Raw genomic sequence first — 13,623 nt, 5'->3', positions numbered from 1 at the left:
CCTGAATCCAAGCATCCTCCCAAATTTGGTACCCTTGTCATTCCCTATTTTCTTCCTTGCTCCTCTCCTTAGCTCCTCTCTTGCTCCCATCATGCTTTTCCATATCTAGGAAGAGTTGCATTTTACTTCACAGCTTAAAGGTGACTTCTTCTGATAATACTTAGCTTTCATCACCTTGCTCATCACAGGTTTGGCCAGGTGAGGAGCTTCCAGATTTGTTTGCCCAGCAAGGCTTTATTAAAGCCTTGTAAGTCTTTAAATCCTAAGCCACTATTGTGCTTTCCAGTTGCCATTTTTTTCCATGAACACCAATGCACTTTCCTTTTTCCATTATCCTCTCCCCACCAGAACCTTGCCATTAGAGCATGTATATCTTTGCATAGCTTCATTTGACATTGCCATGGTTATAGCTTTCAATAAAACCTCTTTTCCTGCTTGGGAGAGCTTCTTGTTGCACCAGTTAGAGATTGTTTTCTAACATATGTCTCGGACAAAACCAAAAATCTGGTCCTTGGTTCTAGTGATGACCATGGACAGCCCCAAATACTTCCCTTGATGTACTACCTTTATATTTCCTAATCTACTGCAAATTTCCTTTTGTTCCTCCTGTTCCACATTCTTGCTAAAAAAGACTGATGACTTTTCCATGTTTATTATTTGTCTTGAGCCTTGTTCATATGTTTCCAATATCTTCATCACCTCTTCAGCTTGAGCATTTTCAGCTTTGCAAAAAAAATCAGAGAGTCATCTACAAAGAAAAGGTGATTGATTGATTGTCCATTTCTACTTATCTTCATTCCTGTCAGCTTATGGTTGCTTTATGCATGAGTCAACAAATTGGAGAAACCTTCTGATACTAATAAGAAAAGGTAAGGTGATAGAGGATCACCTTGCCTAATTCCCCTTGAAGGTGTTACATATCCTTTTGATTCCCTATTTATGTTGAAAGAGAAAGTAGCTGTTGTGATGCATTCCATAATCCAGTTGATCCATATCTCACTGAATCCCATTTTGGTCATCATTGCCTTCAAGTAGTTCCACTCCATCCTGTCGTAGGCCTTTGACATGTCTAACTTTAAAGCCATAAAGCCTTGAGATCCCTGCCTTTCGTTTTTAAGGTAGTGCAAGTACTCATGAGAAATGTAACATTGTCCAAATTTGTCTTCCAGGCACAAAGGCTGCCTGGTTTTTACTGATGTAGTTATCCAACACTTTTTTCAATCTGTTTACAAGAATTTTGGAAATGATTTTATACAGAACATTGCAAAGGCTTATAGGCCTGAACTGCTTGATTTCAATGGGGTTTTCTACCTTAGGTATCAGGGATATGATGGTATGGTTGACTGCTTTCAGCATATGGCCAGAGTGGAAAAAACTTTTGATGGCCTGAATGATGTCTGTTTTGAGGATGTACCAAAATTTTTGAAAGAAGATTGGTGTCATGCCATCCGGGCCAAGAGATTTTGTTGGGTTCATGGAGAATAAAGCTTCTTTAATTTCTATCTCCCTAACAGGTACGATAAGTCCTACGTTCATTTGGTCAGTGATGGTCTGTGATATTCCCTCTAGGACCATATCTGCATGATCAACCCCCTTACTACTGAAGAGGTCTTTATAATGCTTCACCACTTCTTCTCCTATCTCCTCTTCTGTGTTTGTGCAGGACTGATCCTCTTTTTGTAACTGGTTAATCTTATTTCTTTTCTTTCTACCCTTCACACTAGAGTGGAAGAAATAGGTATTCCTATCCCCCTCCTTGAGCCATTGAACTCTAGATTTCTGGATCCAGAAAGTCTCTTCTTCATCATAAGCCTCCTTCCATTGCATTTTAAGCATCTTGTTTCTCCCCTTTATGGCAGTCACTGTTTTTTAGTTCCTCCAATTGCTTCTTCACCTTTTCAATGTTCTTCCTAGCATTTCCTTGAAAGTTGTTTCTCCACTTGAGGATTGCTATTCTGCATGTCGCAATTTTCCTATGTACTTTATACAGTCTTGAGCCTATTTGATCCTCTTCCCAAGCCTGCTTAATCACATGTTCCAAACCCTCCTTTTTCAGCCATCTCCTATCGAATAAGAACATTTTTTTCCTTCTTTCTCTTAGAGGGTTGGAATCCAGTAAGATCATGCTATGATCTGAGCCAAAATTTTCAACGTGTTTAACACTAGCTCTATCAAACTATTGGCTCCAAGCACTGCTCCCCAGAGCTCGATCAAGCCTTTGTTTAATTTCCCCTTCTTGAGTCCAATGATTACTCCATGTCCAGGGGTTGCCTTCAAATCCCAAATCTATGAGTCCATTTTGATTAATGAAGAGTCTAAAATCCTTGAAAGAGCATTCCTCCCTTCTTTTGCCCCCCCATTTCTCCTCATTGGAAGTGATATCATTAAAGTCTCTTGAAATCAACCACCTTTGTCCCCATAGCTCTTTTCTTCTCTCTATCACCCTCCACTGATTCCTCCTAATCTGATCATCAGTACTAACATAAATTCCTATGAACCACCAGTCCACGTTAGTCTTAGTGTCCATAATGTGAACTTCCATAGTAAAAGCAGTGGTAAAAACATCTAAAATCTTCACCTCATTATTCCACATTACTGTCATCCCTCCTGATTTATTCATTGATTCCACCACACTTTCCTCAAACCTCAACTGTTTTTGTGGTTTTCCCGTGAAGTGTTTTCTGTTTTTGGTTTCACACAAGAAAACCATGTTTGGGGAGAGGAGGTTGCAAGTCTCCCTCAACTGGGGAATTGTCAAGGGGCTCCTAGCACCTTGACAATTCCACACCATGACTTTCATTTATCCATTGGTGACCATGTTGGGCTGGTCACCTCCCTCTTTCCATGGTTTACACAACTTTCTTGGCCTATCTCCATCTTCCCCTTTTTTCCAACTACCTCAACCACATCAACGTCCACCATATCTTCATCCACTAACTGAAATTTCCTCTTCCCTGTATTTTCTTTGTTCTTCAAGAGGTTTTGTATATCTTTCACAGGTTTTTTTCCTCACAACTGGAGTCTTTAACTGTTTCCTAGTCCTTCTGATAGTTTTTTGATTGCTTGCCTCCTCCAAAACCTCCACTTGTTCCTCTACCTGCATACTCTCAGTTTCTAGTTCCTTCAAAAGTTGTTCCACAGGTCTCTCCAACACAATATTCAGATGTCCTATATGAGACGTCCCTTCACCAGCTTGCTTTGCCTGTTCTTCTCTCCCTTCCCTAACATTTTACTCTCCTCCATTCCTGGGACCTTTTGTTTTTCTTTTTCTTTACTTACTAGATTGCTTCCTCCTTGCATACCAGTCTCGTTAGTTCCATTCTCCTTTTCCCCTTGATCATTGGTATCAAGTTCCTTTTTTTCCATCAGTTTTCCTCCTCCTCTCATTGGAACCAAATTCCCATCTTTAAATCCCAACGCTGTTTGTTGGGAGATATGTTGACTGGTTGTCTACTTCCCCTCTCTTTCTGAGATGACAACTTCCCCTCACCAGCTCTAAGCCATGGCCCAAATTGATTATCTAAATGACCTCTCTCCACTTGTATGCTGGCTGTACAATTCCTTTCACCATGTCCTATCGTGCCACAGGTGTAGCAGAAGTCTGGGCACCGTTCATACCTAAAGCTTACCCATTTCATATTTCCATCCATTTTGACCGTGGTACCTCTCATTACGGGTTGTGATATATCTGCCATTACTAACACCTTGATGCGCCTTCCCTCCTTACCTCCCTCTTGAGGTACGATAACCTCCTTTGTTTCCTGGAACACTAAGGCTATCTTCCTTCCCACTTCCTTTGAAATCCAGTGTACTGGGAGGTTCCAGACTTGTATCCATAATGGAGCAATGTTGAAGTCAGCCGTTTCCTCTTCGAACCCTACAAACCATGGCCAAACCACTAGCATTTGACTGTCAATGATCCATAGCCCTTCATTAGAGATCCTATCTCTATCCTTTTCACTGGGAATGAAGAACTGGAAAGTATTGACTCCTACCTCCACCACCCTCAAGCCTTTAGGGGTATCCCCATGCTAGGGTAACAAAATTTTTAACTCCCACGAAATTTATGATTTTTTCTCTTTTTATCTTCCCCACCAGACTTTCTTCACATTCCTTAACACTTGGTCCTACATCTCCCAGATCAATTTTTGTACCTCCCAACTCTTTTGTTGATAGCACAAATTTTTTCAGGATCTCCGCTATCTCCTCAGCCATAGGGCTCCAGCTAGGTTACTAGAGAAGAAATATCACTGACCAGATCACCAGCAAGTGATGGCCAAGGGTTAGCTCTACCGAACAAGGGTGATCTACTCAGTTCTCTCACATTCTAGGTATGAAAACTACCACTAAAAAGAAGCAGTTCAAAGACGCGACTATAAGAAAAAAGTTGACTACCCTACTACTGCATCAGTGCTTTAAAACCCCTAACTAAATGAAAAACAAATTTGCTTTTTCCTCTTTTCCTTTTTCCTTTTTTCTTTTTTTTCCTGCGTTTTGAAAAATCTGAAAACCCTCTAATGGGAACTACAAATATACAAAGAGTTAGAACGAAGAAGGTTATGACCATGAAGAAGGTTATACAAAAGGTCTTGGAATGCCCCAGAAATTGAATGTCATGGCAAGAACGAAGAAGGTTGTCAGGATGCTCACTTTCTTGGGCATTAAATTATTCAGAATTTTACTTCATTCTTTTGTAGTTTAATTGATATTGTTGTAATTATAGAAATTTAAATAACTACTTACTAAAATAGCTCCATAAATTTGACTGGACTACAAATTAACAAACAGATCGGAAGTGTGAACAAAGATTACAATGTATATGAAAAATTGACAAAGATTAGATTCGGAAAGTCTAAAATATATTCCGAATTCATATAAAAATCAATTGTAGCCCAAATGCAATCTGCGCATCATCAAATATACTAGTTTTGCGCATCATCAAACATACTAGTTTTCTTTTTTTTTTTGGGCAAATCAGCTCATTTTCAAATCTACTAGCTAATTGCCTCTCAAATATCAGGCTGCAGATTGACAGAATAAATTGAAGAAATTTCAAATCTGACAAGCAGATATGAAAAGACTTAATCTAACAAGGAGAAAGTACCTAAAATGACCAAAAAAAAAAAACTCTTATTAGGAGACCTTAATATCAAAGCAAACTCTCACTAGAAATTCTAAGAGAGAAACTAGAAGATCTTGTGAAAAAAGAAATTGCTTGCTAAACATCCCAAGAGAGACTTTCATTTGAATTGCAATTTTTTGGAGTTTTTAAAGAAAAATGTGTTATAGCAATTTGATATATGATAAGTAAAAAAATAATTGAAAAATATGTTTGCGAAAAACGTAATTTTTTTTGGAAAAAAAACACATTATCAATGTATAGAAGGTTAATTCTATAATTAATTATATATAAAGGAAAGAATAAAGCTATAAGAGCACAGCAGGTGTGTTCTAAATGCAATATTTGCTTAAGGCTAAAATTAATTAATGCAAGTGGGAGAGAGAAAAATAGAGCGACTCTATTACATTTTGCAGCAGCCAGGACTCCATTTCACACTCATGAAAAGTGATGACCTTAACAAGAAATTTTTGTACTCTATCCTACTAACTTTTTTTGGTACTCTATCCTACTCTATCCTTCTAACTGATGGTATTATTCTCACCAACAAAGGGGACAATCATTTTCTTCGTTAACGCATTGTTGACTTCAAGACCTGACGGGTTTTGGGTAAAAAATCTCAGTGGCCATTGAACTATTGGTTGAATCAAGTTTTGATCATTAAAGAATTTTTCATCATAAATTGACCACTAAACTAATTAATCAGTACACCTGCGACCATTGTGTCAATTGATACTCTTAATCTATAAAATGAGCAGAACACCTGGCAAAGTGCAGGAGCAGTTTTGTCCACCACTCATACGATTAAAAGCAAAACTATGCCACGTGTTTTGCTTATTTCATAGATTAAGAGCATCAATGGAAGCAATGGTTATGGGTATATTGATTAGTTAATTTAGTTGCCAACTTATGATGAAAATCGTTTGATGGTCAAAACTTGACCGGATCAATAGTTTAGTGATTGTCAAAATTTTTTGCCCATGGGTTTTGATTACTAATTGAATCACTATATTTTTGGTTCATTATGTCAATCCCTTCAAAGGCATGAATTTAATATTCTTCCATAAAAAATAAACAGATCCACCATCTTCCTTATTAGTATCCCACTGGATTTTTTTAAAAAAAAAAAATTTTGATTTGCAGATTGTTTAGTTGTTTTGGGACCGAAAAGTGGCATGATCACTATAAATTTCTGTATCCAATTTAAAAATTTATAAAACTTCTGATATTTTGTTTTATTCAGTTCACTAACTCTCATCACCGTGGCTTCGATCCGCTTCGTTCAAGGATCCCAATATAGTCAAGGTATAATATCAGATACCTCTTGAAGTTTATCTTGATGTCACTTAGTACCCTTAAGGCCTTAAGGTTTTAAATCGACTCTTGAGTCTTCAGGGACCAATGGGCTTGGCTTTATCAAGTTTCACAGAAACAATCTAAAAGAACTTGCGGAGCTTGATTTAATTGCATATTCAAAGGATCAAATTCAGGAAGTCCAAAAAGAGTTAAAATTCTTGGGATCTGTTTTCAAGAAGCATGAAACGCTCACAGCTTTTAAGATGCGTGTTTTGAAGGAAGTCCACAAGGTAATGTTTGTAATTAATTCCTCCGATCTTTCACCTTCGTCCTTTGACAGGATCTTAGAAGAAATATTCCTTTTGAAAATTGAGGCCCTCGTGATTGATGTGATGTATGGCTCTGAAGCCCAGAAACTTGCAAATATTTCTAACTATGCATCGCTACTACAAGAAAGCAACCCACATCTGAAAGATGGTTTGGTAGGTTTCCATGAGGTGATAGATGAAATAATTGGTCAAGTTAGAAATATAGCCCAGAAGAAATTGGACATTGTATCCATTGTGGGCATGGAAGGACTTGGCAAGACAACTTTAGCCAAACGAGTGTACGAGCATCCTGCTCTGAGAAACAACTTCAATTTTCGGGCATGGTGCAATGTTTCTCAGGAATATCAGAATGAAGGTTTGTTACGTGAAATTCTGGGTTGTATTCATCCTGAGAATTCTAAGCTGTACTCTAAGAAGGAAGAAGGTGCTTTGGCTTTAGAGCTCAAACAATCCCTATTGAAAAATAAGTACCTCATCATCTTGGATGACGTATGGGACTTAAAGGCATGGAATACCTTGAAAGTATCATTCCCAGATGATGAAAATGGAATCAGAATTATTATAACAAGCAGAATGCATAGGGTGGCTTCAGATGTTAAATGCTACAGTGAACCTCACTGCCTTCGGCCATTCAACGATAATGAGAGCTGGGAGTTACTAAAGAAAACACTCTTTCCCAACGATGATTTTCCTCCTAAACTGCGAAGAGTTGGGATGCAGATAGCTAAAAGCTGTGGTGGGCTACCTCTCTCAGTTGTCATCATAGCTGGAATTCTGCGAACTATAGAACAGGATGGTTGGGAGGAATTTGCAGCAAGGCTAAGTACAAGTGTAGTTAGCGGCACAGAGCAGTGCATCAATATGTTAGAACTCAGCTACAGGCGTATACCTGATTGCTTGAAGAAATGCTTTCTTTATTTTGGAGCATTTGTACGAGGTCAAGAAATTCCAACTAAAAGGTTAATGTGGCTATGGATCGCCGAAGGATTTGTGCAACAAGTTGAGCAAGAGGAATCAGAGGAAGTGGCAGAGTGCTGCATGAAAGATCTAATTGACAGAAACTTAATTATGGTTGCCAGACGAAGATCCATTGGTGGGGTTAAAACTTGTCGCGTTCATGATTTGATACGCGAGTTTTGTGCAGCAAAAGCTAAGGAAAAGGCTTACCCAAAAGGAGGTAAGGAAGAGACTGACCCAAAAATAGCCAAGGCAGAGAATTTTTTGCAGTTGTTACACGGTTATGATGGACTTTTTACTTAGTAAGTCATACAACACAAGCAGGTTTTGCATATACTCTAAGCAAGAGCATTTTGAGAAGTCAAGGCTATTTTGTCCTCAGATCCGTTGTCTGATGTTCTTTTCCCATGGTGATAGGTACCCAACAAAATACTGTGATAACTTGTTCATATTTAAAATCTGCAAACTTCTTACAGTGTTGGATTTGTGGGAAGTTCTCCTAGGTGAACATTTTCCCACTGAAATAGAGGTGCTTGTTGAGTTAAGGTACTTGGCAATTTGGGGTAAGATGCAATCCATCCCATCGTCAATAGCCAACCTCACCAATTTGGAAACTTTTCTTGTTAAAGGGAATTCGGGTGATGATGTTATTGTGTTGCCAGAGAATATTTGGAGTATGATGAATTTGAGGCATCTAGGCGTGAGCAATTGTTGTGGTGACATGAGTCTGGCCAAAGACAATCTTGACAACTCCTGGGTTCTATGTAGCTTGAGCACCTTTTCCAATCTAGCGGTCGGTTACGAGCAAGGCGTGGAAAAGCTGTTCACAAAGTTCCCTAACATCCGTAGACTAAAGTGCGAGCTCCGTGAACCAGAAGATTCAGAGGAATTGGGTACGCATTGCAGCAGGATTGTGTCAATGGGCTTTCTAAATCGGCTAAAATCACTCAGTCTGTCTCTTAAATTCATTGATCATTCAAATCCTATTCAGTTTCACCTTCCACCGAATCTCGAGAAGTTAAGCCTCTCGTACTTTCCCTGGAGTATGATTTCTGCAATTGAGAAACTAACCAATCTTGTGGCTCTCAAATTATCGAATGATAAGGAGGACATATCCGACAGAGAAGAAGAGCTCCCTCATGAAAATATGACAGACAGTGACCATGAGGAGGAAATTCCGGAAGTGGTAGAAGAAAGGGAACAACCTGAGGAGGAAACAAGAAGGGCGAAAAGATGGGACGTAGCAGAAGAAGTTGAATTTCCGAAGCTCAGATTCTTAAAGTTATCTTCCATGACTATTTCCAGGTGGACAGGGTCGGGTGATCATTTTCCAGGTCTTCAGAGATTAAAGTTGGAGGACTGTTGGTATTTGAAAGAAATGCTGAACTGTTTAGGGTCTAATTCACCTCTTCAAATGATTGAGATTCGCTATTGTCCGATCTCTGTTGAATTTTTAGCAGACGAGATTTTTAGACAACAAAATTATGAAGGAAATCAGGGCCTGGAGTATGAAGGAGATCAAGACCTGCAAATTTATAGCTTCTGGAGGTAGAATAGCACAGGTTTTTTTTTTTTTTTTCTATTTTGTGTTGTACCTTATCTGACATGTTAAACGAGGTGAAATCATGTTATCATTGTAAATTCATTGGAAATGAGTATGAAAGCAGACCACCTCTTTGTTATAGTATTCGCAGCAATAAAGATAGAAGTGGAAGTTGGAAAGGAAAAACAAAAAAGAAAAGCAATGGATGAAGACTTCATCTGACACATGATATTGTTTTTCTTTTTCTGTGGAAACCTTTGACCTAAGTTATCAATAGCAAATCATTATTTGCTTATTTAAACTATAATGTTTTCGAGAGAAAAACCAGATTGCCACAATCTCACATTGTTCCTACTTAACTACTGAGAAGTAGATAAACATCACAAACACCAGTGAACCAAAAATGTAGTTGCTATAATTGTGAGGAGTAAAGACCAAAAAAGAAGTGCAAATTGCAAATGCTAACGTTTGGGGACTACTTATGCTCATAGGGACCGGACTCAAAGAGAAATCTTCAAATTGTTATTGCTTATTATGAATTTGGTAATAGACAAAACTAGATGTCTATTGGCAGTAAAATGCAATTTATAAACAATAAAAAGAGGATAGTATTCCTTCATTCCTTTCTCTTTAGTATTGAATCTTAAAGTTAATTCCATTTTGCAACCTTGGATTATATTTTAAGTCTCACTTTGGTCTTTGAACTAAAGTTTTGAACACTTCCTCTATAAAATATTAAACTCGTCCTACTATAATGCAGTTGTTAATAGAACATACAAAACTAACAAAAAAACTGCCACTTTCTTTAAACAAAGTATCTAGTTTTAGTTTTAAGTAACTAAAGTTTAAGGAGTAACTGAAAATCATGGTATACTTCTCAACTAAAGTCCACGGATAGAAAACTTTCTTTATAATACGAGAAAAAAAAATCACACTAAAATACAACTTTGAATCTCGAAGCAAATCCTTATATAGCCTCTCTAAGCTGTCGAGAAATCTCTTTCCCCCTTGTCTTGTGTGCTAGTAGAATGACAACTCCTCTATTTATGGAGTACATTAATTGGCCAACACCCAAACAATAATAGAAAATATCTCAACTAATTTGTAAACTCGTACAAATTGCAAAGAACTTGGCCATTACTCCAAGTACTGGAAACCAACTGGAAAGTACTCTCACACAAAAGAATGAACTTTCTAAAACTGAAAAACAAGTCAATTTCCTAAAATTAAACTTTTGAAAAGTTTATGCATAATGTACATGGGGGTTGAGGGGCGGGAACAGACACGCTTGACTATTTGTACCAACACAACCGTTCCTAAATACTGTAATGTTATTTGAATAAAATGTAAGACACACTTAATTATTAATTTGTACAACTTCATAACAGTGGTGTGATATTCTGTGATTATTCATGACAACCATTACAAACACATACATATGCACATTTAAAAAATTTTAAGAAAGCAACAAAAAAACGTATAAAAAATACACGAAGCTGTAATATTGCACGGTATCATAATTAAGCTTTGATAATTTGTTGTTATGTTTGCTTAGATATAAACATACACTAAACTAAAACTGGTTTTTCAACATTGCCCGTCTAGATAGGAAAGACTAAGTCCCTTAGGAAATCACTAAACTATTGCAAAAGAAAATATTGATCACTCAAGTAAGAGTTTCAGGTAACGTACTCAACTTTTTTATTTTGTAAATTATTAGCCATTCAATCTAATTTTTATGGTCAAATCCTTTGATTTCATTAAGTCCAGGGTCATTTACGTCTGTAAATAATAATTATGTACACAATAAATTTACATAAAAATGAGAAGAAAGACCCATCAACTGCCTAAACCCTCAGTGAAGCCATAATAAAAGAGATAAATTGATCCAAAAAAGATAGATATATAAGATTAAAAAAAAACCAACATTTTCTGGGTGATTTCTTTCTTTTCTGCTCTTCAAAGTTATGCATAGCGAATATATAAAAGATTCTAGCTTGATGGCATTCCTAATGACTAAAATGTTCAAATTCTTTTAGTTCAGGGAATTGGAAGTTTAGCTGTTTTTGAAGCTTTCAATCTGTGGTCTAATTCATGTTCTTATTCAGTTCGGATGTAGCAATTTTTAATATGCTAATTCAGTTGCACATTTTAAAACGTTGAAACCATAGTAATTGGACCCCATAATGTTTGTTTGTTTGTAACAAACCTGTATCCAAACTCATAAACACAAAATTTTCAACACAAAATATTTTTTTTTTCCAGAAACGATAGATGAATATATTTCTACTAAGAGAGAATTTACAATACATGAGCAAGGGCTCAAGTTTTGCTTTACAAAAGTGTACTAAGACACTAAGAATCAAAGAACTCCTCATCAAAATAGATGTGCATTGCTTGCTTACTCAGTTTATAACTGAGTGTATTAGTACTACCATTACTAGGTTGGCTAACAAATGAGCATGTCCTAAACATTAAGCTTAGATCATTGATGCATTCAAGATGGCCTACTATACAGATGTTGGTTGGGGCTTGACAGTTTATCAACTTTAAAGTCTGGTTATATGATGTCTGAACCTGTATGTGTTAGCCAGCCGCGTTCCTTTAGCTTACAAAGTGCCAATTGTATAGCCACCAAAATGTTTGCTTGAGCAGTATATGATATCCATCATGATCCATGTGAGAACAAGTAGCTATATCAGTTAAATTTAAGATAGCGGTTTCACTGAAGCTCAAAATTTGAGATTTAGTTGCATAATTTCAACGATTTAAATTCAACGCTCAACTTGTAATTGGGTCAAACAATAAGTGAAAATTTTAGCTTATTCAAAATTTCAAGGTTACACAGTGGTACTAGCACTCCTTAATTTATGCTGATTCAACCTTGTCATTTGATTTTAATTGTTAACTGGGTTTGCAATTATTTTTTGTTCATGCCCGATAGCCTCGAGGCAATAATCAACGGACAGACAGAATAATTGGGTTTGAAGCTGCAGCTGAGAAAGTATTGGAACTTCTCGGTGGGGAAAAACTATCTCAAGGCAAAACCAAGAAGGAGTGGGTGGGCGCCTCCGTGGCAGGGAAACAGAGTGGGGCAAAACTAGTTGAAGCCAAAGACAAGAAAGAGAAGCTGAGCTTCACCGAGGTAGGGCAACATAGCGAGTCAAAGCCGCTAAAATAAGTGTCCATTCATGGAATGCTTGGACCAGGAAAGACGACACTTGCAAATAAGGTATTAACTGACCCAAGAGTTTAATATAATTTTTTTACTCGTGAATTGGTGACGGTTTCGAGTAAACCCAAGAAGAAAGAAGTGCTGCTTAATATCCTAAGCAAGTTGAAGGTTACGGATAAGGAGATTTAGAACCTGTCGGAGCCAGATTTAGTTGCCAAGGTCCACCGGGAATTGAATCACAAATATTTGAATCACCAGATTTAGTTGCCAAGGTCCACCAGCTGCTCAGAAAAATTCTCAGCCCTATAAATTGCGATTTATGGAACAAGAAGAGGCTGAGGAATTATTAAGGACAAAGGTTTTCGGTGAAAACGAATGTCCAAAGAAACTGCAATCCATTGAAAGGGACATTCTGGCAAAATGTGATGGGTTACCTGTTACCACCAGCAATAGTGGTAACAGCTGGTATTCTCTATTCTGAGTAAAAAGCCACAAGACTACGAGTGGTGGGGTCTGGTGCTTCGTGGTGTGCCTCAGTTGGTTCGTGAAAAACAGAAAACGGTTGATGAGTTGATTAGACTGAGTTATAATAACTTGTTCCACAAACTCAAACATGGTTCAAAGCCGTGGTCATGACCTGAATAGTTTCATATCGATTTCAACATATTGATCACGGTATCGGTGAAATACAAATTTTAAAATATTTAATATTCTAAAAATTATGAATAATATTAAAAAAAGTTAAACAAAACTAATAAAAAAATTAGCGAAAGAAAATTTGTAAAATGTACTATTTTTATACATATTAAACACAATAAGTATCTTTAATCATTTAATATAATGGCTGTGAGAACCCTGAAAAATGAATATATAAACTAGTGCATATTTTATTTGCATTTCTTTTATTCCTTAATAATTTCCAGCATTACTTTCACCTGTTCGCAATTAAGTACGTAAAAATAGGTTTATGAGAAAAATAATATAATTTTTCTAATTTATGAAATTTCTTGGTCTTATTAGACTAAATTAATTTCTTTAGGGTTAGATTAATTTTTCGCCTTAATATTAAATGTAAGAATACTTAAGTCCTTAATCCTAAAGTAATGATACTTGAGTAAATAGAATTACGACCTCAAAATAAATTATTTAATTCCTATGATTAATTTCAACTAGTTGCTAATGTTAAATGTTAATAAGAATTTCC

At 36.8% G+C, this 13,623-nt stretch overlaps 2 protein-coding genes across 2 annotated transcripts; one reads left to right on the top strand and one right to left on the bottom strand.

The window, feature by feature from the left end:
• Positions 1-3,383: 3,383 nt before the first annotated feature.
• LOC113750482 lies at positions 3,384-4,215 on the bottom strand. Its single transcript, XM_027294448.1, has 2 exons — positions 4,101-4,215; positions 3,384-4,012 (listed from the first exon to the last, which is right to left on the bottom strand). Exons 1-2 carry the CDS (start codon positions 4,213-4,215, stop codon positions 3,384-3,386), a joined length of 744 nt encoding a protein of 247 aa, XP_027150249.1.
• A 1,762-nt stretch (positions 4,216-5,977) lies between these two features.
• Positions 5,978-12,900, top strand: LOC113750481 (putative late blight resistance protein homolog R1B-16). The gene is made up of 6 exons (XM_027294447.1): positions 5,978-5,996; positions 6,515-7,921; positions 8,178-9,249; positions 11,763-11,823; positions 12,189-12,394; positions 12,678-12,900. Exons 1-6 carry the CDS (start codon positions 5,978-5,980, stop codon positions 12,898-12,900), a joined length of 2,988 nt encoding a protein of 995 aa, XP_027150248.1.
• Positions 12,901-13,623: the final 723 nt, after the last annotated feature.

The sequence above is a fragment of the Coffea eugenioides genome, chromosome 10, assembly GCF_003713205.1.
Source record: "Coffea eugenioides isolate CCC68of chromosome 10, Ceug_1.0, whole genome shotgun sequence".
Classification (NCBI taxonomy): Eukaryota; Viridiplantae; Streptophyta; class Magnoliopsida; order Gentianales; family Rubiaceae; genus Coffea; species Coffea eugenioides.
The sequence above is the reverse complement of the archived record's forward strand: the minus strand, read 5'-3'. Positions and strand labels throughout refer to the sequence as shown.

What these genes read in the sequence shown, in the direction of transcription:
- LOC113750482 (XM_027294448.1), bottom strand. Translation starts at nt 4,215, where the DNA reads ATGGCTGAGGAGATAGCGGAGATCCTGAAAAAATTTGTGCTATCAACA. An exon ending in TGTTAAGGAATGTGAAGAAA is followed by an intron (nt 4,013 to 4,100) that starts GTCTGGTGGGGA and finishes ATACCCCTAAAG; the next exon opens with GCTTGAGGGTGGTGGAGGTA.
- LOC113750481 (XM_027294447.1), top strand. An exon ending in AAAGGCTTACCCAAAAGGAG is followed by an intron (nt 7,922 to 8,177) that starts GTAAGGAAGAGA and finishes AACTTCTTACAG; the next exon opens with TGTTGGATTTGTGGGAAGTT. An exon ending in CAAATTTATAGCTTCTGGAG is followed by an intron (nt 9,250 to 11,762) that starts GTAGAATAGCAC and finishes CCTACTATACAG; the next exon opens with ATGTTGGTTGGGGCTTGACA.